The sequence below is a fragment of the Myxocyprinus asiaticus genome, chromosome 28, assembly GCF_019703515.2.
Source record: "Myxocyprinus asiaticus isolate MX2 ecotype Aquarium Trade chromosome 28, UBuf_Myxa_2, whole genome shotgun sequence".
NCBI classification, from domain to species: Eukaryota; Metazoa; Chordata; class Actinopteri; order Cypriniformes; family Catostomidae; genus Myxocyprinus; species Myxocyprinus asiaticus.
This window is the reverse complement of record NC_059371.1, coordinates 5,179,311-5,206,010: the sequence shown is the minus strand read 5'-3', so window position 1 is coordinate 5,206,010 and position 26,700 is coordinate 5,179,311. Positions and strand designations below refer to the sequence as shown.

Here is a 26,700-nt window from a genome sequence, read left to right as displayed (position 1 = left end):
GATGCCCAAATCTTCGCTTCGTCATTGATACTGCACATCTTCAGCAAGTGGATTAATCTCTACTTTCCTGTTGTGCTCCTCAGGCAGATGAACCTTCGCTTCGCAGTTGATACTGCACATCTTCAGCGAGTGGATTATTTTCTACTTTCCTGTTGTGCTCCAATGGACAGCATATCCTTTATCACTTAGACATCTTTTTCAAGATGACCTTTCGCAAATATTTTCCACCATGTGAGTGTTATATATATTCTTGTTGCACTCTAATCTGTCTTGGATACTACTAATCTGATGCTAGTGAAACTTCGTAATGCAGCACTTTTCATACCAGTCTCTTTAAGATGAATCGCTTATGATGTATTATTCCTCTTTTGTAAGTCACTTTGGATAAAAGCGTTTGCCAAATGAATAAATGTAAATGCAAATATTATATCCCTCTGTAAGACAGGCACGATTGCTGCTTTATTTGCCTGGGCAAAGCTCACGCTGAATCAGCTTTCGGTGAAACTGATTGCATTCGCTGTGAGCACTTGGAACTAAAGACGCTTTGCTCTTGGCTTTCCTTCTTTCAAGATGACGATGCCAGACCCCCTCCTCCCACCATACTCCTTCTACGGCTCCCGAGGGAAGGCCTGAGGGAGGCGTGCGAGTTCAGGATAAAGAGCATGGGGAATTTGAGGAGGAGTTGTCGCCAGCGTCATTGGGTCCGCCCGTGACGACCTGTTGTTTGCTCCATGCCAAATTGTTGTCACGCTCCAATAAAATGCTCACGCCCCGCTGCAATTGCTCGGGCACAAACGTGCACCAAAATGAGCTCATTTCCAGTTCCCCATGTCAACCCAGTCACACTGCAAGACTGCTCCTCGAGGGTGGGCGGTGTTCAATCCCTGCTGGACACAGGTGGACCCTATGTCATCTGGCCCATCATGCGGACGTGATCTTCCCCGTATTTCCAGTTGGGTACTGAGCACAGTCAAGCATAGCTACACACTTGAGTGAGGTGGCTGCCTTGTTTTAACACCATTCTGTTCTGTCCTTGGTTTCCAGAGCAGGTGGAGCTGATAGATGCCCTGTGCAGACAAAACTTCACTTCATACAGGATTGTTTGGATGCAGGACTCACACCATCCATGCTCACACCATCCACGCACCACAAACCACTCCCTTGGGTGGTTTGTAAGTGGTCAAAAACCCCCTGGTCATCATATTTTTATGAGGTCAGAGACAGCTGAGACCCTCTCGCCCCTTTACTGTCCCGGTCTTGGACTTAACACTTGTGCTAAATGCGGTTACAGGTTCCCCATTCGAGCCACCTGATACAGTAAGCTTACGCTTACTCTCTCTAAAGACTGCGCTGCAGTTCGCTTTGGATTTAGTTGTGAAAAAAAAATTCTCTTTTGGGGATCTTCAGGCCTTATCGGTCAATGACTGTTGCTTGGAGTTTAGACCGGGCTTGTAAAAAGACATTCTCAAGCCTAGGGAATGTTATGTGCCCAAGGTTTTGGCCACTTCTTTCAGGGCTCAGATTGTTACCTTACAAGCTTTCTCTCCTCCTCCGTTCATGTCAGACGAGGCACAGAAACAACACATGCTCTTTCCTCTGTGTGCGCTCTGCATGTACGTTGACCGTATGAGTCAGTTTAGGCTGACAGATCAGCTCTTTGTCTACACTGGAGGCTGTTCATAGGGTTTGACCATTTCCAAACAAAGACTTTCTCACTGGGTTGTCCATGCAAGGTGTGAAATGTCCAACGGATGTTAAGGCTCACTCTACAAGGAGCATGGCCTCCTTCAGGGTGTGGGCTAAGGGTGTGTCCTTGGAGGACATGTGCTTGGCTGCAGGCTGGGCTTCACCTAACACCTTTGCCAGGTTTTACAACTTGGATGTCTCTTCCCTCTCTTTTCATATTCTTACTGCGAAGGAGGGTTAATATCTCAATCATTCACTACCTTTCTTGCTAATGCAGTGTATGTGCAATGGACCGTTCCAACCATTTTCCCCATCATGGTGTGTATGGCTATAGTTTTGCATTGCTTCACTATCTGGATTGGCTAGTGTCACTGCCACTTTTTTCTCTTAAATTGTTAGATTTATTTCTCTTGCCCTTCTGTTTGTCAACATGAAGGGGAGAATCTGTCAATGCCCTTTAACTACACTGCTGGCTAGTAGACATTGCTGGTGTGTGGAACAGTAGCACGGAGTGGTGGTGTACGATTCTCATGGCTTCAGCAACTGACGCAGCATCGAAGTGACTGACTTGAAAGGGAACGGTATGGTTATGACTTTAACCCTGGTTCCCTGAAAGGAGGGAATGAGACGCTGCGTTCACTGGCCACACTACTGATTACTCGCTTTTAAGGGTTCGAGAGATGCGCTCTCTTCCCTTTTCAGATGAAATGGTGCCGTGCTCTGTTTATATGCTCGCAGTGACGTGCGCATCGGGGGCGGGCCGTCAAGCGCCATCCGCCAATGAATTGCCATGATTTTAAAGGGCTTCAGAAATTCTCACTCCAGAGCAGAGCTTCCTATAGCATCAGCAACTGACACAGCATCTTGTTCCCTCCTCTCTGGGATATATACAGTATATGTATACAAACACAGAATTTACTTCACTTCAAACAGAGTTTTTTTAGTTAGTAATTTCATCTGTTATTCAAATCTCCTCTGTACTTTTCTTATATTGTGCCAAAACTTCAATGTGAATAGAAGTTTTATTTTTTATCTTTAATATTAAAATAGATATTTTTGCAGGTTGCATGACAAGATGTTTTGATACATAATTTGATCTGTGGTATGTAATTAAATGTTTTTATTTGTGTTCGTGTTTGTGGAATGTGTGATTGCTGTGGCAACTGTGTGACCTCACTGAGGAACTCCAGAGGTGTGTTTCTGCAGTGGGTGTTTAAATTCTTTAGTCTGAAAATCAGAAAGATCACTGCAAAGACCTTACAAATAGACAGTGATGCAGTCATTCAGAAAGACCAAACTAAATGGAGAGAATATGGAAATACTGTAAGTAGGGAGGGAAAGAGACAGATATAGTCAGCTTTACTTACTAAAAGTAGGGTTGTTTGATTTTAGGAGAGCGCAGATTATATTATATGTTCTGCAAAGATTTGGCTTATTCATGGCTGTTCAAGAAAAAAGAGCAGAGAAAGAAAGAACATAGAGAATGAAAGGCCAAACATCTTTGAAGTCCAGAAAATAAGGCAGAGGACATCACTGCAAGAATAAACCAAGACAATGACAACAATCCGACAATTTCCAAATAAACTGGCAAGTTATTTTTCTTGCTTATTTAAAAAAAAAAAGGAAACTGAATTTTAGTTTAAAACTGTTAGCTTAAAGTGCACTGAAGAGTAAAACTGTTTCATTGCGATAAAGACTCAACTTTTCATGCTAACCAAGTGGTCCCAAGATAATTTTTGTGGATGCATGAAGTCAGCTCCCCTGAGTAACTACAGGTGTAGCTTATCACATTAACTACAATATGGACATGTTCCACTAAGTTTGACAACCAGAATGTGTCACAATACTTTTTTATGTTTATTTGAATAGCATATCTACGGATTTATAATTGTAAACCTACAAATATGTTTTTATTGAAAAGTCTTGCTTGCAATCTCTGCTTATGCTATATTTAACATAAATGCCACTTAGTTTGATATTATGTTGTATAATGCAAAGACATTCATACACATTTAATTATATTTTAAGTGTCCAAATACTTTTTGGCACCATTGTTTATACTTTGTTTCCATGAAATTGTAAAAGAAAAAAAAGAAGCATTAAATAAAGCATAAAACAGCAGCCAATAAAGCATGACATATGAATAAAAACATATGTATGTTTTTTGCTTGTAAATGTAATTGAGTAAGATTCATTTTTAATAGTACTGATAAGTACAAATTTCCCAAAATATAATTTAAATATATAGTAATTAACTACTTTACACCCCTAGTTGTTTGTCTATGGGTAGATGACACATAACACATCCACAAACTCCATGTGATCTCTCAATTACTATAGCCATAAAAATTGCATCCATAATAATCATTAAAGAGTAAAATGCTATTAAAAATACTTTAAGATGGAGTATAATGGGGGCCTGGGTAGCTCAGTGAGTACTGACGCTGACTACAAGCCAGGGTCGTTTCTAGGCATAGTCGAACTAGGCGGTCGCCTAGGGCTTCACCTGCTGGGAGGGCGCCAAAGAGGAGGCCTCTACTTTTGGGAGTGGGGTTGATTGTGTGACATTTGATTCGTTTCAGGGTTTGAATTTTGTCTTGTAGGTGAACAATGGAAATTAACTCGAAATGAAATCTTCCTCCTGCTGTCACCAGGCCAGGCTGATCTAACAGGACAGGAGTAAGTGAAAGAATGTTGTTTTGGTCTGACGACTGACTATCCTAACCATTTCACAGTGCAAGTCAAAAAAGACCCAGCAGAGTACAAGAGATATACAACACCACTCTTTTGATTATAAACATGGGCTTTTTTCCTCACTGAACACAAGCTTTTACAATAGTATTTCTTCTGGAAAGAGCAGAACCTACACTATATGTCAGAGGTGGTACAATTCTTTTACAATAGAAATACAGTTAACCTTTCATTTTGAGTATAAAAGCTGACAATTAGAATAATTAAATATTATATCTGTAAAAAAAAAAAAAAAAAACATGGTCAAAAGGTACAATGTGGGTAATTTTAAGGGCATGAACATTTGCTGCATGGTGGCGCTTATCTAAAATTGACACATTGGGTCTGAATTTAAGTAGGAAAAAATTCTGAACTATCCTGTTTACCGTACAACAAGTGAACTGAAGTCATGTGATCCACAATTAGGCCAGAAACATACTTTACGCAAGTACACATACTCATACTTGGCTAATGCGTTGGTGACACATGGTCCGGTTGAACATGGTTAATGTGCATTCTTGCATTACAATGGCAGTAACAAACCTCAGTACTCAAGGGGGTGAAAGAGTTACCTTCGAATGTCTTTGCCCATACATTGGATTTAATATTATTTAGGTAATTTCCTGTAAATATATTGACTTTACCTTACTTGCTCTGCAGTATTCTCTTCAAACTGTTGCTCCACCATGACAGTAGTTGGTTTGAAAGAGAAATCTTACCGTAGAAGTGAACAGTTCACCCTAATCTCACTATAGCGCCCCTTGTGGCAACATACTTGTGTGTATGAATGGCGGTCTGACACTATTTGGGACACAACAATGCTTGATATTTAGTTTGAGTAGCTAGAAGCGCATATGTTCACATACTTGTGTAGACTATGTTTTGGACTTTAGTCAACACAGACTCAGCACGTCAAATAGTTGCAGAACTAGTTGAATAGTCGACAAGTTTTTGCACCCCCTAATTCTCTCATAATGTTTGATTTGGATATCAGAATTCCTGGGCACTTTTTTAAAAACATTATTTGTCTACTTTCTTGACAGTGTACATTTCCATTGTGGCATATATTGGAAAATGAAATAGTTTGTAGTTTGTTTATTGTAACCATTTCACAAATATGTTCCAAACTGACACAGTCCTCTAAGTTCAATGATGATCTGGTTCCAGCATGAGCTGGACTAGAGCTGCCATTACTGTATCATTCAGAGAAGATGGTTGCCAAATCCACAGTTTTCCCATGGAATTAGGCTATTGTTAAACTTGTTCTGCAGTTTGAGGGTTTGACCTATTGCATGAATTAGATGAATGTAAAGATTTTTGACAAACCAACAGCCACCTTCTGCATGTCAAAACAGGCAAGATGGTTTTTATTTTGGTATGGAAACAGACAGGCCAACTGTGTTTGACTACAATACAGTGAATTTACAGGTGTAATGTATCAGGAGAAATATAGGTAAACTTCCGCTTAAAATCCTAAATCTGAAGTAAAAACAGCAGTTGCACTGTACTGTCTGCATTTAAATTATCCAAGCAACCCCTAAAAATCTGTCCTGTCTCAGATTAAATGTGCTGTTTGTGACTTTGTAAATAATGCTTTGTATCTTTGTTTATTGCTGCTACTTACATTACACAGTAGGCCTAAAAATGAACAGAAATCTGAAAATGCAAAACAGAGATTTCGATGATTGGTAATGGGCTGTTTTATGTCCACACCTGGTGACCCTATGAGAGCAGTGCATAAGATCATGTCATGTGTCTCTGCAGAGCTGTTACCTGTAGTTAAACACAAAGCTCTGGATTGTTCAAGACTGCATCAGTGCATATATTTGTGTATGAACATAATTTTGGCCATTCACATGTCTGTACATATCTGGGTGCAGCGGGTTCGTTAGGACAATGGTGTGATGAGTAGTTGCAATGAATTTTTCTGCAGTTGTTTTCCCAATGACAACATGTGCTGAGAAGTTGTGCTGTCTTGTTTTATAAGGGCTGATGTACATATCATAAGCAAACTTACAATGCATTTCTCCTGTCTGTCTTTTTGTCTCTTTCAAGCCTGGACTTGCAGTCGTTCCTTTTTAGGGTCTCTTGTCCTGGGATACACATGTAAACTTGGCTTTTCCTTAAAAGAAACAAATGAGTTTCTGCTGTTGATCTGGAATCTTTTTTCAGTAGATGTTTTATGACATCTTATTTATTTTAAATGAACACAAAATAATCTCCCAGCTAACAATTATATGCTATAAGAACATTTTCCTAACATTCCCATTAGGTTGTAAAAAATGTTATTTAAAAGTTATGGGAAAGTTCTAAATGTCCAGAATTTTAAATGTTTTAAGAAAGTTTTTTTCTTGGTAACAGTAATGTTCTGAAAAATGTTGGAAAATTGTGTAGTTTTTATTTTTACAATCTAATAACTTTTTAAGAATGTTCTACTAAGGATGTATGAATACTGTTTTCATGCTAACATTTTGAGAACGTTTATCAACGGCAAAAAAAGAGCGTTCTATTAATGTTATTGCAAGAACATTTGTTAATAACTTTGAGATAAACTTTTAGAGAACGTTAGAAAAACGTTTAGAGAATGCCAAAGTTCTGAGATTGTTCCATGTTAGCTGGTGATCCAATGTCAAAATTTTTTATTTTTTTTTAATTGATAAAAGGTCCAGTTAAAAGGTTCAAAAGGAGCATTTGTTTCAAATGCATGAGGTTATTATGAGGTCATTAATCATCCTCTTCTTCTTCATGTTTAAGATTGTATTTCTTCAGAATAGACACGCTTGTTATTACACAAATTCCAGAAGGGTTGTTTAAAGGATTGGTTCACCCAAAAATGCAAATTCTGTCATAATTTACTCAGTCTCATGTTGTTCCAAACATGATCCAAAATGTTTTTGCTTCTTCAGTATAATAAAAGTAGACAATACAACTCATATGCTACATATGTTTATTACAAGGCATTCTTAATTCATACTTTAACTTGTGAGATGAGTAGACTGGAATTTAAATAGTTATTCGCAAAAATCTTTCCCTTTGCCGTAGCTCTTGAATCTCATTTGCGTTCTCGTACATTCAAAGATGGTGCATCAAGACGCCACACTGTAAAAAGTGGCAACCTTGTTACCTTAAGGAGCTATTTGTACTTGATCTAACCTTTAAACATTTTGTTTTCTTGGTGTAACCTAATTTATTCAGGTTGATTCAGACATTTCAATATTTTTTACTTGAATCCAACCAGTTCATTTACTGTAAATGTTACCACATGAAGAACATTTTTAGGTTAAAATGTTTTTCAGTGCAGGTTTAATGACCAAGATGAATCGTCACAAGACACATGAGAATCAATGAAATTCAATGTCACTGACATCGAAACTGATGTCTTTGGGTTTCGAACAACATCATGGTGTGTAAATTATCACAAAATTCATTTTCATTCATTTTTGCTCTTCTGTTTTTGTGTTTAGGTCTCAGGATGTGGGTGATTGTGTGCGTGTTCTGTCTCTCTCAGTACATTATAGCTCAGCTACTAGAGGCTAAGTCCAAAAGAGCCCTGCCCCAATTTATCTGCAGCATTCCAGGTTTGCCAGGAGTACCAGGAATGCTTGGTCCCCTGGACCCCGGACATGTCGGAATTCCAGGAAGAGATGAGTGGGATGGACGGAAGGGGGTAAAGGGAGAAAAAGGAGATCCAGTCAAAGGAACCAACTGACCAGTTGAATGGTTTTTCAGACAAAGCTAGTAGTCCAGACTGTTTTGCAAGTTTGGCAATCGCACAATATTTGCAATATCCGTCTGGAAACAAACTCGTTTTACAAACTTTAAGTCATTATTCACTGATAATCTTTCCCTCTAGAGAACTGTTTACACCTGTGACAGATCATTGAGTCAGTGAGTCTCCAGAAGACTTATTATACATAGGGCATGAGTTATATGGACCACTTGTATGATACTTTTATGCATCCTGTATGTTTTTGTGTCGTTTTTGAAGCTTGAAATTCTCAGTACCCATTCTTTGTACTTGTATGGAAAAAAAACTGTAAGTACATTCTTCAAATTTCTCCTTTCATAAAGAAAGAAAGTCATACAGGTTTGGAGAATAAGTAATTGATGATGTGATGGTGAGTTAAAGAGGATTTTTTTTTCAACTATCCTTTAAAAAGTCCTCTGTTTGTTTCAGGCATCAGAGGCAGAGTTGGGCTGACGGGGAAGCTCGGGGAGCATGGAGAGAGGGGTTTTACCGGCAGACGGGGCCCTGAGGGTGATCCTGGAGTTTCAGGGCCTCCTGGTCCCTCAGGATATCTCGGACAAAAGGGAGACAATGGTCAACGTGGCCCACTGGGAGCATCGGGCGTCTGCAGGTGTGGAAGTTTGGTTCACAAATCCGCCTTCTCTATAGGCATCACCAGTAGCTACCCTGCTGAGCAAGCACCGATCAAGTTCAACAAAGTCCTGTTTAACGAGGGTGGCCACTACAACCCAGAGATTGGAAAATTCATCTGCGCATATACAGGAATCTACAACTTCTCATATGACATCACTCTGGCCAACAAACACCTTGCCATCAGACTAGTCCAGGACGGACAGTACCGCATCAAAATGTTTGATGCCAACACCGGCAACCATGATGTTGCGTCTGGCTCGACGGTGATGTTTCTGAACCCAGAGGATGAGGTGTGGCTGGAAATCTTCTACAGGGTCCAGAACGGGTTGTTCGCTGACCCCGGTTGGGCTGACAGTCTCTTCTCTGGGTTTTTACTTTACGCAGATACAAATTACCTGGATACACTGTCGGAAGACTACAAATAGTAGCAATTTGTCAACAAAGACACTCCAATGCTAAATTAACATTTTCAAAGGGGTTAAAGTTTTATTATCGTATGGCCAATTACTAATTTCATGTTTTAAAGGGGTAATATCATGTGGAATCAGTTTTTTCTTGATCTTTTGAGATAAAGTTTACTATGAAAAATGCAGGTACTTTCAGAACTCAAAACTTCCTCCCCAGTCCAAAAAGGGTATTTATTAAAGCAAATCTGCACAAATGGTCATTCTGATATCACTGAAAACTGTAAGTTACGCCCCCTTCAAATAATCGGCGAAATGCTGAAGTGTTGCAAGAGTGTTTGTTGTGTTTATTGGGGATCCCACTGTAAGCCCTAAACCTAAGCTTAACCTTAACCCCACCACTGTATCTGACTGTAACCACAAAGATTAAAAAATAAAGTTTGTAAAATGATTAATACTTAAGCAACTTCATTGAATAAAATCATTCTGCCATATCGCTAGGTGGCAGCAGTGAGGAGAAAGTGCTGAAAGTGTAGAGAAGAAGCTTTACTACTGCGCTGCAAAAACATATAAAAAACCTTTCTTTAGAGTATTTTTGACTTATTTTCAGTAAAAAAAAAAAAAAAATAATAAAAAAAATCGCATCATTAAAACAAGAAAAATTTACTTGAGAAGCAGAATGACATAAGATAGTTCTTGTTTTCAGGGAAATCTAACAAAATTTAGTGGGGTTTATGCTTGAGGGGAAAAATGCCAGGGGGGTAAGACAAATCAGCTTTACATATAATTTAAAAGTTATTGACAATATGAATCATACAGCAATTGCACAGGATCTTAAAAGTTCTTACAGCCAATAGAATTGCTTTGTGATCCAAGGAGGCGTTACTTGTAGTGGACATGCCGTGTAGTGGTGTTTCTCGTGGAAAGGGAGATAAGAGGAAAAAGAAAATAAAAATACATTAAGTACCCAAAATAGTACAAAAGTTAAATATACAGAGGCAATGAATTAACAAATTATGATACATTCAAAAGTTCATCATACAATTTAACAGTTTGACACTTTTTTTTTTATTATTGTTTTTAGTGTCATAATTAGGCAAAGTCATGGAGAATGTAACGAGGCAGGCGAGGATGGAGGATCTAAATGCAGCTTTTAATGTAAACAAAAGCTGAACAAGGTAACTATATTTAAAAAAAAAAAAAAAAAAAACAGGGAACCAGGTGCAGAACATGACAATACATGTGAAGACTGACAAACTAACAATGGGAAACAAGGGCTTAAATACACAAGGTAAAACAAGGAACACCTGGGGAAACAATCAGGGAGAACCAATTATGAAATAAAACTACAAAGGACTACAAAACTAACACAGGAAACAGGAATGGGGAACTAAACAAGAATTTCAACATAAAAGTCTAGACAAAGACAGGGAATACATGATTTTAAAAAAAGATGATTGACTGACTCAAGATTGTTTTTACAAAAATTACAATTCAAATCATTATTACCAAATTTAGATGTGATATGGTTAGTAGGGTATATTTTATGTAAAATTTGTAGGTGTATTTCTCTGACTTTGTTGGGGATACAAAATGTATATAGTAACTTTCCCCTAGGGGTGATACATTTCCTTGAGAGAAAAACATTTCTTTTAATTGTATTACTACATTTTGGGTCATAAATGTTCCTATCTTCTACTAGAAATTTTTGTTCAATCTTTACAATCTCTCCAAATGATAAATTACATCTCATTAAATGAACAAGACCACTAGGTATTGCTTTTATCACTGTGAGAAATTCCTTATGGACAGCAGGAAAGTTGTGTTTAGACATGACATCAAAATAAGAGTAAACATTCCCTTCTGTATCTAACATATCACAAAGATAATCTATTCCTTTTTCATGCCAGTTCTTAAGAAAATAGACTTGTTCTTTGCTATAATCATGTCATTATTCCAGAACTTCACCTTGCGAGGGGTGAAATTGTGGACAAAAAGTTTCCATGCCAGTGGAATTTGGAAAGTTTTATTGGGAGCTTAGAAGGGTAAGTTAACAAGAATTTAAGCTCTCCCACCATTTTAAAAATATTATGTGGGATAAGTGTGCATAAGGTAGAGTGGTGGTGGCATAGTGGGCTAAAGCACTTAACTGGAAATCAGAAGGTTGCCAGTTTGATCCCCACAGCCCTCACCATTGTGTCCCTGAGAAAGACACTTAACTCCATCTCGCTCTGGGGGTATTGTCCCTGTAATAAGTGCACTGGAAATCACTTTGGATTAAAGCGTCTGCCAAATGTGTAAATGATAAAGTGCCAGATAGAGTCTGGTGAATTAACACATTTTTTTTAACCCAATTCATTTTAAAAGTATTATTAACATTAAAAAAGTCTAACATGTCAAAACATCCATTGGCTTTTTTACCACATTAAACCCATTTTTTCAAATGTTGATGTTTGTTTTTCCAAAAGATGTTAAATAATAATCTGTTAATTTGTTTACAGGTGTTATCATAATTATAGAAATAGCTGGGTATATAAAGCAAGATAGACCTTCAGCTTTAGTTAAAAGAACTCTACCAGGAAAAGATAAATCTCTTTGAAGCCAACTGCTAAATCTTAGTTTTGCTTTTTTAAGTCTAGGTAAAAAAATTCATTTCTTGCCTTACAGAGTTTTTCTTACCAAGGTACAATTCCAAACAGGATTTTGGATTGAAGCGTTGCTCCGTGACGTCGACGAATTCGTGTGATTGACGGGCTTGTGAGCCAATGAAAGACGCTCTGAAACAGAGTGGGACGGACAGGAAGTGTGTCGCTGTGTGTTCGACAGCAGATTATTTACCTCCGTTACCAGGCAGCGAGAGACTCAGCATGGCGGTAACAGGTTTATCAATGAAAACAGTAATCTGAATATTCAAAGTCTGCTATTGAAGTCTGGAGATGTGTTTGCATACTCATTAGTTGATCTCTTCTACACAGGGTAATGTTTATTTCTTGAATGGAGGGATTCCATATTTACTATACTTCTTATAGCACTGTGCGAATAATACAATCAAAAGAGCCCTGATGACTGTGTATATACAGTGACTGATACAATGTTACATATCTCCAGTAAAAAGCGTCTCTCGTTCTCATGTTTATCTGTTTCCTTACAGTTAAGAGATCAAGAAACTCTCCTGCAATCGTGGTCTGATATGAAGTGAACACATTTCTGGTCTGAATAGTCAAAATACATGACTACCGAAATGTCATCGCCCAGGTAACCTCACTGTAGGAAAAACAACAATAAAATCCACTGTTTGTATATGTATGAAGGAGTATTTCTGTACTGTTTCCTTTAGTGACGTTCGGGAGAAGATAAAGAACAAGAGAAGAGCTCTGCAGCAGTCTTTAGGAAGAGTCAGAGATGATAAACAGGTATTATTTATTTTTCTCTGTACCAATGACTGCCTGCCAGAAAAAGCCAAGTATAGTGTAGGACAGGAGACTATTGAATAGCACAGTGGAATATTGTGTTTTACGGTACATTATAATATTGTATAAAAATGCAGTATTGTATTGTATAGTACCATACTATACTGTATCATAGTAAGTATTGTATAGTACAAAGATACTGTATATTGATCTTTCGTTGAGGTTGATCACAAGGCGATAAAAACACGTGCATTCAGATTTACTGTAGTTAATATACACTCTCTGAGCACTTTATTATGTACACCTGTACACCTACTTATTCATGCGATTATCTGATTAGCCAATCGTGTGGTAGTAGTGCAATGCATAAAATCATTCATATATGGGTCAGGAGCTTCTATTAATGTTCACATCAACCATCAGAATGGGGAAAAAATTTGATCTCAGTGATTTGGAGCGTGGCATAATTGTTGGTGCCAGATAGGCTGGTTTGAGTATTTCTGTAACTGCTGGTCTCCTGGGATTTTCACACACAACAGTCTCTAGAATTTACTCCGAATGGTGCCAAAAACAAAAAAACATCCAGTGAGCGCCAGTTCTGTGAATGAAAATGCCTTGTTGATGAAAGATGTCAACGGAGAATGGCCAGACTGGTTTGAGCTGACAGAAAGGCTACGGTAACTCCGATAATCCCTCCTGTACAATTATAGTGAGCATAATAGCATCTCAGAATGCACAACACGTCGAACCTCAAGGCAGAACACGTCGGGTTCCACTTATGTCAGCCAAGAACAGAAAGCTGAGGCTGCAGTGGGCACAGGCTCACCAAAACTGGACATTTAAAGACTGGAAAAACATAGCCTGGTCTGATGACTCTCGATTTCTGCTGAGGTACACAGATGGTAGGGTCAGAATTTTCCGCCAACAGCATTAATCCATGGACCCAACCTGCCTTGTGTCAACAGTCCAGGCTGTTGGCGGTGGTTTGATGGTGTGGGGAATGTTTTCTTGGCACACTTTGGGCCTGTTAATACCAATGAATCATCGCTTGAATGAGCCTATTTGAGTATTGTTGCTGACCATGTGCTTCCCTTCATGGCCACAATTTACCCATCTACTAATGGCTACTTCCAGCATAATAATACATCATGTCACAAAGCAAAAGTTGTCTCAAACCGGTTTCATGAACATGACAATGAGTTCACTGTTCTTCAGTGGCCTTCCCAGTCACCGGATCTGAATCTAAAAGAACACTTTTGGGATGTGGTAGAACGGGAGATTTGCAGCATGGATGTGCAGCTGACAAATCTGCAGAAATTGTGTGATGCAATCATGTCAACATGGAAAAGAAAAGAATCTCAAAGGAATGTTTTGAGAGCAAAGGGAAGCCCTACCCAGTATTAGTATAGTATTCCTAAAAAAGTGATCAGTGAGTGTATATAGATACCAGATTTTCATGTGAGATTAGCGATTTTCTACAAGAAAAGTATGCACGTCTAGTAAACGCACTCACACATCTGTCAATGCTGTCAACATAAAGGCTGTGCTGATGTGCTGTAGGCTTTGGTTCCGTCAGACTGGGATATGTCTAAGGAGAATGAGCACACTGCGGTGGAGGTTGGTTCTCTTCTCACCCTTTCAACTTCTCCAAGCACTAACCCACACAGTAAAAAAAAAACCAATGTGTTGGATTTACTTAAAAAGCATGATGCAAAAATACGGCATTTATATTTGAATTAAATTCAACTTATGGTCATTTTATGCCTGTATAACTAGAAAACCATATACACAAATGTATAGGTTCACTCAACTTTATTTGCTTAAAAATGTGTCACACAATTAAGATTTAAGAACTAATGGCTCATTGTTTGGCTCAAAAGAAAATAATGACAAAGGTCAGTCATTAAACTTGATTCCACGAAAAAGTTGTTTTTCAGCTATGTACGTTCACACGCACAAGGTAAAATTCCATGGATTATACAGGACCCAACTTCACCAAAGGAAACACTAATCACCTTGGTGACTTTACACAAAACAACTAATTACTGTAAAACAACGTCAATAATACTAAAAAGAGCCAAAGGCTCAATGAATTCTTAATATCAATGAATTAAATGTCCTAATAAGTTCCTTTTGACCAAACAAATGTGATTAAATTATTCAAGCACAAGGGCTTATGGGTATTCCCCACAACCTCAGTTCTGTACTTGAATGTTTGAGTTAGTAGTACTAAAAATCTTAATTTTATGGATTTTTAAGCCAAAGAATTTCAAGGAACTCACAATTATTCTTTTACTTTAGATCTCTCGGAGTTCACCTTAGAATTGATATTTTGTGTTGTACACATAATTAATGCAAATGAAGTAAAGCTAAAAAAAAAAGTAAAACATTTTTTTCAGTGCATGCTAATCTTTTCCGGCTGCATTAGTCTTCCCTAGAATGTTGCTTCTGTCTTTGATTTTCTATAATGTTTGTATTGTATGTTAAAGGAATAGAAATAAAATGAAAATGTTGTCATCATTTACTAACACTCCTGTCAATCTAACCCTGTTTTATTTCCTGTCCTCTGTGAAACAGAAAAGGAGATCTTATGATGACAAAAGTTTCATTTTTATTTAAACTATCTCTAGAACCTGCTATATCCAGAAAATGTACATGCTTTTTTTCCTACTGTGATTTGGTTTCTTGGTTTATGTAGGATAAGTATACTTTAGGATCTGTTTTCTCTTGAATCTGTTTGCTATTCTTTGTCATTCTTCTTGTATTCATGTACTAATTTCCTCTGAAAAACAAGCTTCTTCTAACCTGTAACGGAAGTATTGTTGTAGTAGTGTGATGTCATTTCATCTAACTGGACCCTTTCAGTGATGTTTACTAAATATGCCCCGGGTGGCACAGTTGGCCTACATTTGCTGGCCATTATCATTACATGTAATTCCCAATATGTAATATCAGGAGCTGGCAGTTGGAGAAGAGGACCTGGGTGAGACACTCAGGCGTTCAGTGAAGGCGGAGAGAATGAAAAAAAAGAAGGTGAGGACTGTGGTAACTTTTATATTGAGACGTAATTCAGATAAAGATTACTTTTTTATTTGTATTACATCCTCTGTGTTGGCGGGTTATGTTAGAAGAGTAACAGAATGTATATTTGGATAGTTTGACAGCCATAAAAGAAAAATATCTGATATGCGATACAGGTTATTTGTATGTGTAAATGTCAGGTAACCGATTTGCAGAACCATTTTTTTTTTTTTTTTTTACTAACAATTGTAACGAAATAATGCCATTGTATTTATGGTCGCAGTATTATATTAATCTTTTTTTTTCTTTGTTTCTGTTAAGCTTAACATGCTGAATATTTCTCACTTGAGAATAATTGGCTGTAAAAAGTGGAGTAATTATTCAAACTAGGGTTGTCACCATAACAAAATTCCTGTAGTCGATACCAATATCAGTGAGATTTCATGATTCTCGATACCAATTTTAATATCACAGCAAATACTAATACACAGGCTGCATTTACACTGCAACACCTAATGAACAAATCAGATATTTTTAAATGAATTCTGAATTTTTTCCCCTTCCTTTTTACATTGACTTAACCAACATAAGACATTACCAACAGTCTTTACATTAATACTTCACCAAGATGGGCATTTTGACTGAATTGTAAAGTGTATTAATGTATTTATTTAACCTTTCAGTTTAAAAAGCATAAAGAGCATGGAAAGAAATTCATGTCTTTTTAATTTAAGTATTGACCTTTTATATCCCTAATTTATAAAATATATTAACTGAGTTACTGTATCTGTGAATAGCGTTGCTTCCTGTCTGAAACCTGTCAAGAAATTGTCCTGGTCCTATTTTACTCCAAAATCAAAAGAAACAAATACATTATATTTTGCATATAGAAAATAAAGCCTATTTTTAGGCCATTAAAGTGTTTATATAGTGATAATATTCATGATGCACATTTACACACATTTTACCCCTAATTCTCATTACCGCAATGCAAAAAATGATGGGCATTATTTTATTGCCATTACTGCAATGTGAAAGTTGATAGCATATTTTCACGTTTAAAGTATTTACACATTGTAGTAATACTCTCTTGGAATTGCCTTAAATGTTCGCTGTTTTTCATTTTTAAAATACTGTAATACAAAAAATAAAATTAAAATTAAATAAATAAATATATATACACATATACATATTTATATATTTACTGTAAATACACTGATCAGCCACAACATTAAAACCACCTGCCTAATATTGTGTAGGTCCCCCTCGTGCCGGCAAAACAGCACCAATCCGCATCTCAGAATAGCATTCTGAGATGATATTCTTCTCAACACAATTGTACAGAGCGGTTATCTGAGTTACCGTAGACTTTGTCAGTTCAAACCAGTCTGGCCATTCTCTGTTGACCTCTCTCATCAACAAGGCGTTTCCATCCACAGAACTGATGCTCACTGGATGTTTTTTGTTTTTGGCACCATTCTGAGTAAATTCTAGAGACTGTTGTGTGTGAAATCCCAGGAGATCAGCAGTTACAGAAATACTCAAACCAGCCCATCTGGCACCAACAATCATGCCACACTCCAAATCACTGAGATCACATTTTTTCCCCATTCTGATGGTTGATGTGAACATTAACTGAAGCTCCTGACCCGTATCTGCATGATTTTATGCACTACACTGCTGCCACACGATTGGCTGATTAGATAATCACGTGGATGATTGTTGGTGTCAGATGGGCTGATTTGAGTATTTCTGTAACTGCTGATCTCCTGGGATTTTCACACACAACAGTCTCTAGAATTTACTCAGAATGGTGCTAAAAAAACATCCAGTGAGCGGCAGTTCTGTGGATGGAAATGCCTTGTTGATGAGAGAGGTCAACAGAGAATGGCCAGACTGGTTCAAACAAAGTCTACGGTAACTCAGATAACCGCTCTGTACAATTGTGTTGAGAAGAATATCATCTCAGAATGCTATTCTGAGATGCGGGTTGGCGCTGTTTTGGTGGCACGAGGGGGACCTACACATATATATATATATATATATATATATATATATATATATATATATATATATATATATATAAATTTGTTAGGTTAATGAGAATTGGGGGGTAAATTGTGCTGAAATGTCCTAAAAATAATGTCACAATGAAATAAATCTTAATGGTCCTTGTTGTCTCTATTCAAAATGCAGTTACATATTTTTTTATTGAGAATCAACCAGTGGCGTTGTTGGGTGCCATTTATCAGTAGAACCGATTAAGTCAAAACTATCAGACTCACTCAAATTCTCAGCAGATCACTCACTCTGCATTAATAAAAGTGGGTTTCACTTGGGTTCATTTTAGTTGAAAGTGATATCTGAGTATGATCTTTATGTTTCAGCTGCTCAAGAAGAGAGCGGTGGAGTCTCCTCCAGATGAGGGAGAAGTAGTGCAGGAGGTGACAGCAGTGCAGGAGATGAGAAAAGAGGAGGAGAGAGGAGAGGATGTACAGCGTGTAGAAATTCCATCATTGCGGTCTCCAAGAGGTGAGAGAACGCTACACTTTATACTGTAGACTTCTACAAACCTCAGAAAACACATAATGAACCAGAGGTCATTACTGCACAGTATCAATTTTCAAAAATGGACTTATTTCTTTTTATAGAAATGCCAAATGTTAAGACATTTTTACACAAAATTGGATGCAAAATGCTCATTTATATATCCAAGATGTTAATTAGATGCCATTTGCTGAATTAAATATGCAGTGTCTTGTGAAATAATGCATATTGTCATTCTCATACTCTCTCTAGATCTTCCTCCTCATCCTGTGGTGAGACCAGGCTCCAGTCAATCAGTGACGTCCATGAGACAGCGTGTGACTGAGAAGCTGAGAGCTGCCAAGGTATAGTTCATCTAGGACCATTTGGAAGAAAAAGAGGACTTCATTTTCAGTATAATTAGATTAATGTTCTCTGTTGTGTCCTCCTTGCAGTCTAAAGCTGCTAGTCTTCTACAGCAGGAGACCATCATTGAGCCCACCAGTCGCCTGCAGAGTCTACGAGACAGAGAGACCCTCACAAGATTTGATAGAGATGTAAGATACCCTTTGAAATAGCTATTTGATGATGTTGTTGATCAGTTTTAACAATTATGTTGGTCTTGTTTTCCAGTAAAACGTCTAAACTTCCCTGAGAAAGAGCCCATTAGCAAACATTTATTCTTGTTTTAAGCACAAACGTTACTAAATTATGATTAAGTTTGTGTTGAAAAATGTATTTCAAAATGTATTCTCTCAATTTAAGTCATATTATCATACACAATTGTGCAAGATTTAGTAAATTTATCTTGTTTTAGGATATGTAAATATTTTTACTGGAAAACAAGATAAAATTCTGCTTAAGAAAATGATTTTTGCAGGAATAAACATGTATTGTCCTGATATCCTCATATTTACAGCAGACCTCAGCATACAGACCTGTAACATTTAGTCAAACTTTTTTCTCATATGATGTTTCTGAAGTCCAAATGTTGAGTAATATGTAAAAGCAAGCTTGTAATGAAGATGAATAAACAGCGTCTTCAGTTTAAAACCAAGAAATTAAGTCTGATCTGCTCACAGCCTATGTCATTGTGTTCTCTTTTAGACTGATGCTGATGTACAGGTGTATGAAGACTCGTCTTTTGCTGCCAGGTTAAAGTTTCGTGATGCGGCCAGACGTGCAGCCAAAAACAGAAAGGTCGGAGTCTGCACCAACATGGAGAATTTTTTTTTTATACATTCAACAGGGTGTATTCTGCATTTGTCAATGCATTCACAGATTACTAGCATTGTAGATATTTGTGTTATGTATAAATTAAGCTGAGTTTTCCCCACATAGTGTGAAGCATTAATTGGATTAGACAGAATTAATGAAGAATGTCGTTGAGCTGAATGTCCACCAGTATTCTAGAAATCATCTCAGAAGTCAGTACTATTCTAGAAGTTCTCACCAATATTCTTAAAATCCTCACCCTCTAGGAATTCAACAATAAAATAGAAATCCTCATCTATATTTTACAGTCCTCTTGGAATTCACCCGTATTCTAAATATTACTCATCAATATTCTAGAATTAGCTTGAAATTCACCAGTATTTTAGAAATACACACCAATACTCTAGAAATCCTCACCAATATTCTATAATCCTTTTGGAATTCACCAGTGATTAAAAAACTCCTCACCAATATTCTAGAATCCTCTTGAAACTGATCAATATTCAAAACATACACACAAATATTGTAGAAATTGTCACCAATATTCTAGAAACCTCTTGGAATTCACCAATATTCAAAACTCCTCACCAATATTCTAGAATCCTTGTGAAATTTACCAATATTCTAAAAATACTTACAAATATTGTAGAAATTTTTACCAATATTCTAGAATCCTCTTGGAATTCACCAGTGTTCTAAGAAAATACTTACCAATATTCTAAAAACCTCTTGAAATTGACCAATATCCAAAACATACTCACAAATATTGTAGACATTTTCACCAATACTGAATCCTCTTAGAATTTACCCTTTTTCTAAAACTCCTCACCAATATTTTAGAATCCACTTGAAATTCACCAATATTCTAGAGATCCTTACCAAAAGTGTAGAAACCTCTTGAAATGGACCAGTATTATAAAAATACTCATGAATATTGTAGACATTCTCACCAATATTCTAGAATACTCTTGCAATTCACCAGTGTTCTAGAAATGATCTCCAATATTCTAGAATCCTTTTTGAATTCATCAGTATTCCAGAATTCTTACCAATATTCTAGAATCCTCTTGGATTTCACCAGTACTTTAAAAATACTCACCAATATTCTAAAACTCTTCCCCAATATTCAAAAATCATTTTAGAATTCACCAATATTCTTGAAAACCTCACTAGTGTTGTAGAAAACCTTTGAAATTCACCAGTATTCTTTTTTTTTTCTTTTTTTTTCTCTCTCCCCTTTTCTCCCCAATTTGGAATGCCCAATTCCCAATGTGCTCTAAGTCCTCGTGGTGGTGTAGTGATGAATCTCAGTTGCCTCCACGTCTGAGACCATCAATCCGCGCATCTTATCACGTGGCTTGTTGAGCGCGTTACCGTGGAGACCTAGCACATATGGAGGCTTCACGCTATCCTTCGCGGCATCCACGCACAACTCGCCACGCGCCCCACCGAGAGCAAGAACCACATTATAGCGACCAAAAGGAGGTTAATTCAACGTGACTCTACCCACCCTAGCAACCAGGCCAATTGGTTGCTTAGGAAGCCTGACTGGAGTCACTCAGCACACCCTGGATTCTAACTTGGGACTCCAGGGGTGGTAGTCAGCATCTTTACTTGCTGAGTTACCCAGGCCCCCTATTCACCAGTATTCTTAAAATCCTCACCGATATTTTTAAATATCAGAATATTAAGAAAAATATTCTTTAAATGTTCTTTAGAATTTAAAATTACGGCAAGTAAAATAGTTGAAATCCTCATTATTCTAAATTGTCTCAGAATTTACCATGTGTTACACAAATCCTCAGAAATATTTTACAAATCCATTACATTATCCATTGTTTTGAGACACATTCTGAAAACATTCTTGTTTTGAAGATCTACCTGAAGTGTTTGTGTGTTTGTTAATTGAGCAGGTTGATGCTGGCTTACCCACCACTGAAGAGGCGTACAACTTCTTCACCTTCAACTTTGACCGCGAGCCTCAAGAGCGATGGCGCCATCAGAAGAGACCTGCCAGGAGAAGAGAAGCAGCGGAGGGAGCAGAGGCCGACCCAGAAGAGCAAGAGGAGCAGGAGGAAGTGGAAGCAGAGGAAGAGTCAGAAGCCAGGGTGACTTGAGTTCATTTGTTCTTTGGTCCTGCTTAAAAACATGCAAAACATTTTTCGTTTTTTTGCAAATTTGTACTTCATGCTAACAAACAACAGGTTATATCACAATGGACGTTTTTAGATGAAATATAGCATGCTTTACTGTAGGGCACTGCTGATGCTGCTTGAAATTGCACATCAGCTACCCTTTCAATCTCCACTGATTAGGAAGAAGATGTTCCACTGGTCAGGGATGAGGAGGAGGACTTGTTCATCATTGACCATTCAGCACAGGACTTCCTGGAAGTGAGGAGGGCGGAGTACATGAGCTACAGCAGACAACTGCAGAGAGAGAGGGAGACCCTCTTTGTTCCTAGCATGAGGCCAGGTACAGCGTAGCAACATTCACATCGCTCTTCTCTCTAACCCTCTTATAGCAGGTGAAATGATCAATGTTCCATGTGTTTGTGTGACTGTATCACAGTTCCTGCCTCCAGTAAGCTGCCTGAGAATGTGCGACCACGTTACATGGAGGAGGAGGGGCTGTATGTGGGGGAGAGACCACCTGTCTCCCTGACCAATCAGAACATTCTAGAAAACCGCCTCCTGAAGCAGGCCGAAGTAATTCACAAAACAGCATAACTGTCATTCTCATTCTCCTCACATGTTTATTAATTTTCCGATTGGTTTGGATTGTTGATTGAAAATACTTTATCGAAAAACAGTTTATTGAGTCTTGATATATTTGAGTGTTTCTACCAACATATTTTCTACTGCATATTATATACGAAATACAAGAAATAAGCCTCTCAAATTTGTCAAGGAATTGGTTTTGATAAAAATGTTTAAGGCAGTTCAGTGACTGTAATTAATGATTGATTTATGTTAGTGTTGTTAAAAGTACCGGTACTTCGGTACCAAGTCGGTACTAAAAAAATCAATAAAAAAAATTATGATACCAGTTTTTCTACAGTACGGGTAGTACCGAGCACTGATGTTTTCAGTACTTGCGTGCTGTCTGACTGACACACGACTTCTTTCAAATGCTCACACACTTATTTGAGCATGTGCTCTGTTAAATATTCCAAAATATTGTTTTGAAAATAATTCCAGTCTTAGGCACTGATTTATAAAGTAATTAAATTTATAATCAGTGCCAAAGACTGAAATTATTTTCAAAACAAAATTTTGGAATATTTTGGAACTGACTTTGGTCTTAGGTGTGCAGTCTATTTTTTATTTTGCACACTTTGTGCTTTCAAATAAATGTAAGATTTAGGTTTAAAAATCTAACCATTCAAAATCTAACTGACAGTGATGACGTCATTGTAAATTTGCATACTGATTTTCGATTGGTCTTCTTTCTTGCATCTGTTTGCATTGAATTGAGATGGGTCTACTTGCATTTATGTGCATACTGAATTGTGGTGGGTTTTCTATCTTCTATCTATTTATTTATCTATACCTGCCTTTACATGCATGAATGAGTGTCATTACAATGGCAAAAAATCTGTAATGCGGCATTTTATTTACACCGAACCAAAGACTGACACCAAAACGTACCTAAAATTTAAGCACATCTATTTCCTCCAGGACATGCAAATCATAGTGTTTTTTTTACTCTTGCATTAATTCCCCTCCTGGACAAAAGAAGTGGCTTCTGTAATAATGAGTGTTTGCGATTTGTGCTGCAGGGCAGGAAGTGGTTTGGAGATGATGGACGGATTATGGCTCTGCCTGACCCAATCAAAGAATCCTCCTCGAGACCGCCTCTCTTTCACCTAGAGGATGAGCTAGACCCTGCACTGCACACTGTGTGCAGAAAGGTGAGACATTTCAGTGTTTTCATTGCTGGATGAATCTTACAGTCACTTGTAGTCTCAGTCTTACACGGCATGCCCAGTGACCATCTGCACATTTCACACCAAAATGGTAAGCTCCAAAATTGCAAGCTCCGATCCGATTGGCTGGTCGGACGTCAAGGTGCCCAGTTTTTTGTATACCGGGATACAGAGTCTTAGTTCCTTTACCACCACAAGGTCGAATGCACATATCTTAAATTTTGACGTATATCAGATTTGTTTTTGTTTATATTCACTGAAGATATATCTGACTGTGTGTATAATTAAAAGTGCCCGAGGGGGACCTGAGCCATATCTAAAGGCACCTTTACACCTTACATTAACATGGGTTTCATATCTGTATAGTATCTGGATATTCTTTAGCTGGACTGTGTTTACACCTTGTAGTCAAATGTGTCTCTAATGTGCTCTGATACAGATCCGATCAAAGTTACCCTTGCAAAATGGAAAACACTACTTCCACATTACATCAGAAGCTTTGGGAACTGAAAATTCCCTGTCAATTTAGCACATTTTGAAAACATTGATGAATAATTCATATGCTTTACATCACATTGACAGGGTTTTTCCTGCATTGTTTTATTTTGTATTTGTATTTTTTTTGGTGGCCTCCATAGTAAATTTTATGATATTTTTCTTGCATTCAGCATTTTATAAGTGGTAGATAGGCTTTTCATCTAAAACACGAACCTAGGCAGCGTGATTAAAGCCTGGTTTCACGTGAGTGTCTCGCGAGCCACACAATAATTAGAAAACAGTCCAGAAGAGAGATAAGAGAGGAGATTTGACGAGATGTTCCAAGTGTATTCCATTGATATAATTCATGGAATATTGTTAAGTAAATCAGGTGACATGATAGCAAGATGGCAGTCTGTTGCATTCTTTACATTGCCAAGGCAGAATAAAAAGACATCTGCAAAAACAAGGGGTCGAACGATAGTGGATTTTGCCGATAACAATTAACTAAAGTGGTGGAAAGGCTGAGAGCCGATTAGTCCGATAGTTTTTAAAACTGATTTACATAATGTAAAAAAACTTCTTATTCTTTCCTTACCGTGACAGGCACAGGCAAAGTGTCCTAAATGAATAAAATCCCAGATCCATTTTAATGTTCAACCAAAATCCCCAAAATAACCAGAAAAAGATGAAGATTTGGTGCATAACATGGGACTTTTTAAGTATTAACAGGCCCGAAACACACTGGGGATGCTTATTTTGAAATGACGAAAAAAACGATTGCAACCATAGATTTTTGCCAAAAACGTTATATCGGTCTACCTCTAGTAAGAACCCGCAACATAGTGATTTAACAATGGATGACTGTAGCAAAGACTACATGAAATTATGGAAAACAAAAATGCATTTGCATGTATACCTTCTTTGAATGTGGTCAGAATCCATCCCTGACCACTTCTGAATGTGGTTTCAGTGATCCGATTACAGTCCGATCACAGTGCATCACAATTGGGGAGCATTTACGCATTTAATGTGGTCAAGTGAAATCTGATTGCAGTCTGATCACTAAAAACATATTTTAATACCAGGTGTAAATGAGGCCTAAGGACCAGAATATCATAGAAATATGGAGTGGGGGTCCCTTTTGACAAACAGGATTGTCTGATAATGTGAATGCAGCCCTTGTGTAAAAGTTACTTGGTTGCCACAATGAGTGTTTTAAGGAAGAACTACTTGCTGGGTTTACCAAAGTTTGCAACGATTCACGACATTCAAAGGAAACATGACTCAAAATAATTTGAATGACAATGTTTTACAGTTCCAAGGCACCAGGCTTCCAGGCCTTTAATGAAAATTGTAATTAAATTCCAGAGTGATACAGTTATCAGTTATTTTATAGGCAAATTATTTTTAATGTGTTCTTATCCTAAGACATATTAAGCCATGCACGCATATCTCTTAACACTGTTGAATACTAAACTACAAGCATGTAATGTTTACTAGCCCTCTGTGGTGTCATATCCGGCTTGCTGCCTGTTGCCAGGCAATATGAGCAGCCAATAAAATTTTTGGAGATGAGAGGTGTGAGAACAGAGATTGAATCCAGATGTGGGATGATGTCACAGTTTTCGGGATGGGAAAAAAGAAGATATTTAATATTCTTTATGATGCATACACACAAATCAGTTTTAACAAAGTAATAACACACCCATTCAACCATTTGTGTTTAATAAAACTCAGAGGGGCTTGTGTATTATGATTGCTGCACTCAAATAAATATGAATCAGACAATAAACAAACCATGAGAACAGTATCTGCAAATGAAAGCACTCACAGACACATGGAGTTGATTGACGTTAAGTGTTATGGTAATGCGAACCAATTATAACTTAAAAAGAGTAAAAATTCCAAACAAAATAAAATGACAGTGAGGAGCATCACATGGTCTTGACTGATAACCAATGAGAAAAACTAAGTATACAGGGTCTTGATACACAATGTAGTAATTATACACTGTACAGTGTAGTATGGACATAGACAATGCAGTAGGCACTTTCCACAAACTGAAAATTGGTGTCCCAGTAATTTTATTTTACTTTTCTATTACAGTAGTGGCTCAAATCCCATGTTTTTAGAGAGATAACTATTCGATTTGTTAAATAAACTATTATCTGACATAAAATTAACATAGGATCAAAAGTAGCTAGTTTTAAGCACATTAAATATAAAATATTTTCTTTATTTACTGGGAAAAATAAGCTTAACTACTAACCAACATTTGGTCCCAAACTATCTAGACCCTACTAAGTGATCTGAGCTTAATTTATGATAAATTTGCAACCCTGTTAACCATTCTGGTCTATTATAATAAATAAATAAATATACACTGGTGGCCAAAATTTGGAATAATGTACAGATTTTGCTCTTATGGAAAGAAATTGGTACTTTTATTCACCAAAGTGACATTCAGCTGATCACAATGTATAGTCAGGTCATTAATAACGTGAAAAATTACTAATACAATTTGAAAAAAATGTTCAGAACTTCTTAAACTACTTCAAAGAGTTTAAGAGTTTAATCTTTTCAAAAATTTGCAAAGATTTCACGTTGTCATTATGGGGTATTGTTTGTAGAATTTTGAGGAAAATAATGAATTTAATCCATTTTGGAATAAGGCTGTAACATAACAAAATGTGGAAAAAGTGAAGCGCTGTGAATACTTTCCGGATGCACTGTAAGACATGCCAGTCTATTGCATACCGTGGCAACTCTAAAACAAACACAAAGACAATGTTAAGCTTCATTTAACGAACCAAATATCTTTCAGCAGTGTTTGATATAATGTCAAGTGATTTTCTAGAACCAAATGATCAATTTAGCATGATTACTCAAGGATAAGGTGTTGGAGTGATGGCTGCTGTC

At 37.3% G+C, this 26,700-nt stretch overlaps 2 protein-coding genes across 3 annotated transcripts in view; both read left to right on the top strand.

The window, feature by feature from the left end:
* The first annotated feature begins 7,888 nt into the window (after positions 1–7,888).
* On the top strand, positions 7,889–9,222 carry LOC127418943 (complement C1q tumor necrosis factor-related protein 7-like). Its single transcript, XM_051659883.1, has 2 exons — positions 7,889–8,105; positions 8,591–9,222. Exons 1-2 carry the CDS (start codon positions 7,889–7,891, stop codon positions 9,220–9,222), a joined length of 849 nt encoding a protein of 282 aa, XP_051515843.1.
* A 2,808-nt stretch (positions 9,223–12,030) lies between these two features.
* The window catches only part of LOC127418874 (coiled-coil and C2 domain-containing protein 2A-like), a 47,924-nt gene continuing 33,254 nt past the window's right edge, over positions 12,031–26,700 (top strand). The window contains exons 1-13 of one of the 2 annotated variants that reach the window (XM_051659732.1): positions 12,031–12,177; positions 12,353–12,456; positions 12,539–12,614; positions 14,172–14,228; positions 15,567–15,644; positions 18,020–18,164; positions 18,432–18,523; positions 18,614–18,715; positions 19,266–19,358; positions 21,287–21,481; positions 21,689–21,848; positions 21,945–22,081; positions 23,155–23,286. In XM_051659732.1, coding sequence (XP_051515692.1) covers positions 12,431–12,456; positions 12,539–12,614; positions 14,172–14,228; positions 15,567–15,644; positions 18,020–18,164; positions 18,432–18,523; positions 18,614–18,715; positions 19,266–19,358; positions 21,287–21,481; positions 21,689–21,848; positions 21,945–22,081; positions 23,155–23,286 — 1,293 coding nt within the window. In that variant the 5' untranslated portion in view covers positions 12,031–12,177; positions 12,353–12,430. The remainder of the gene's footprint in view (positions 12,178–12,352; positions 12,457–12,538; positions 12,615–14,171; positions 14,229–15,566; positions 15,645–18,019; positions 18,165–18,431; positions 18,524–18,613; positions 18,716–19,265; positions 19,359–21,286; positions 21,482–21,688; positions 21,849–21,944; positions 22,082–23,154; positions 23,287–26,700) is intronic. The other variant, XM_051659733.1, reaches the window with a different exon arrangement.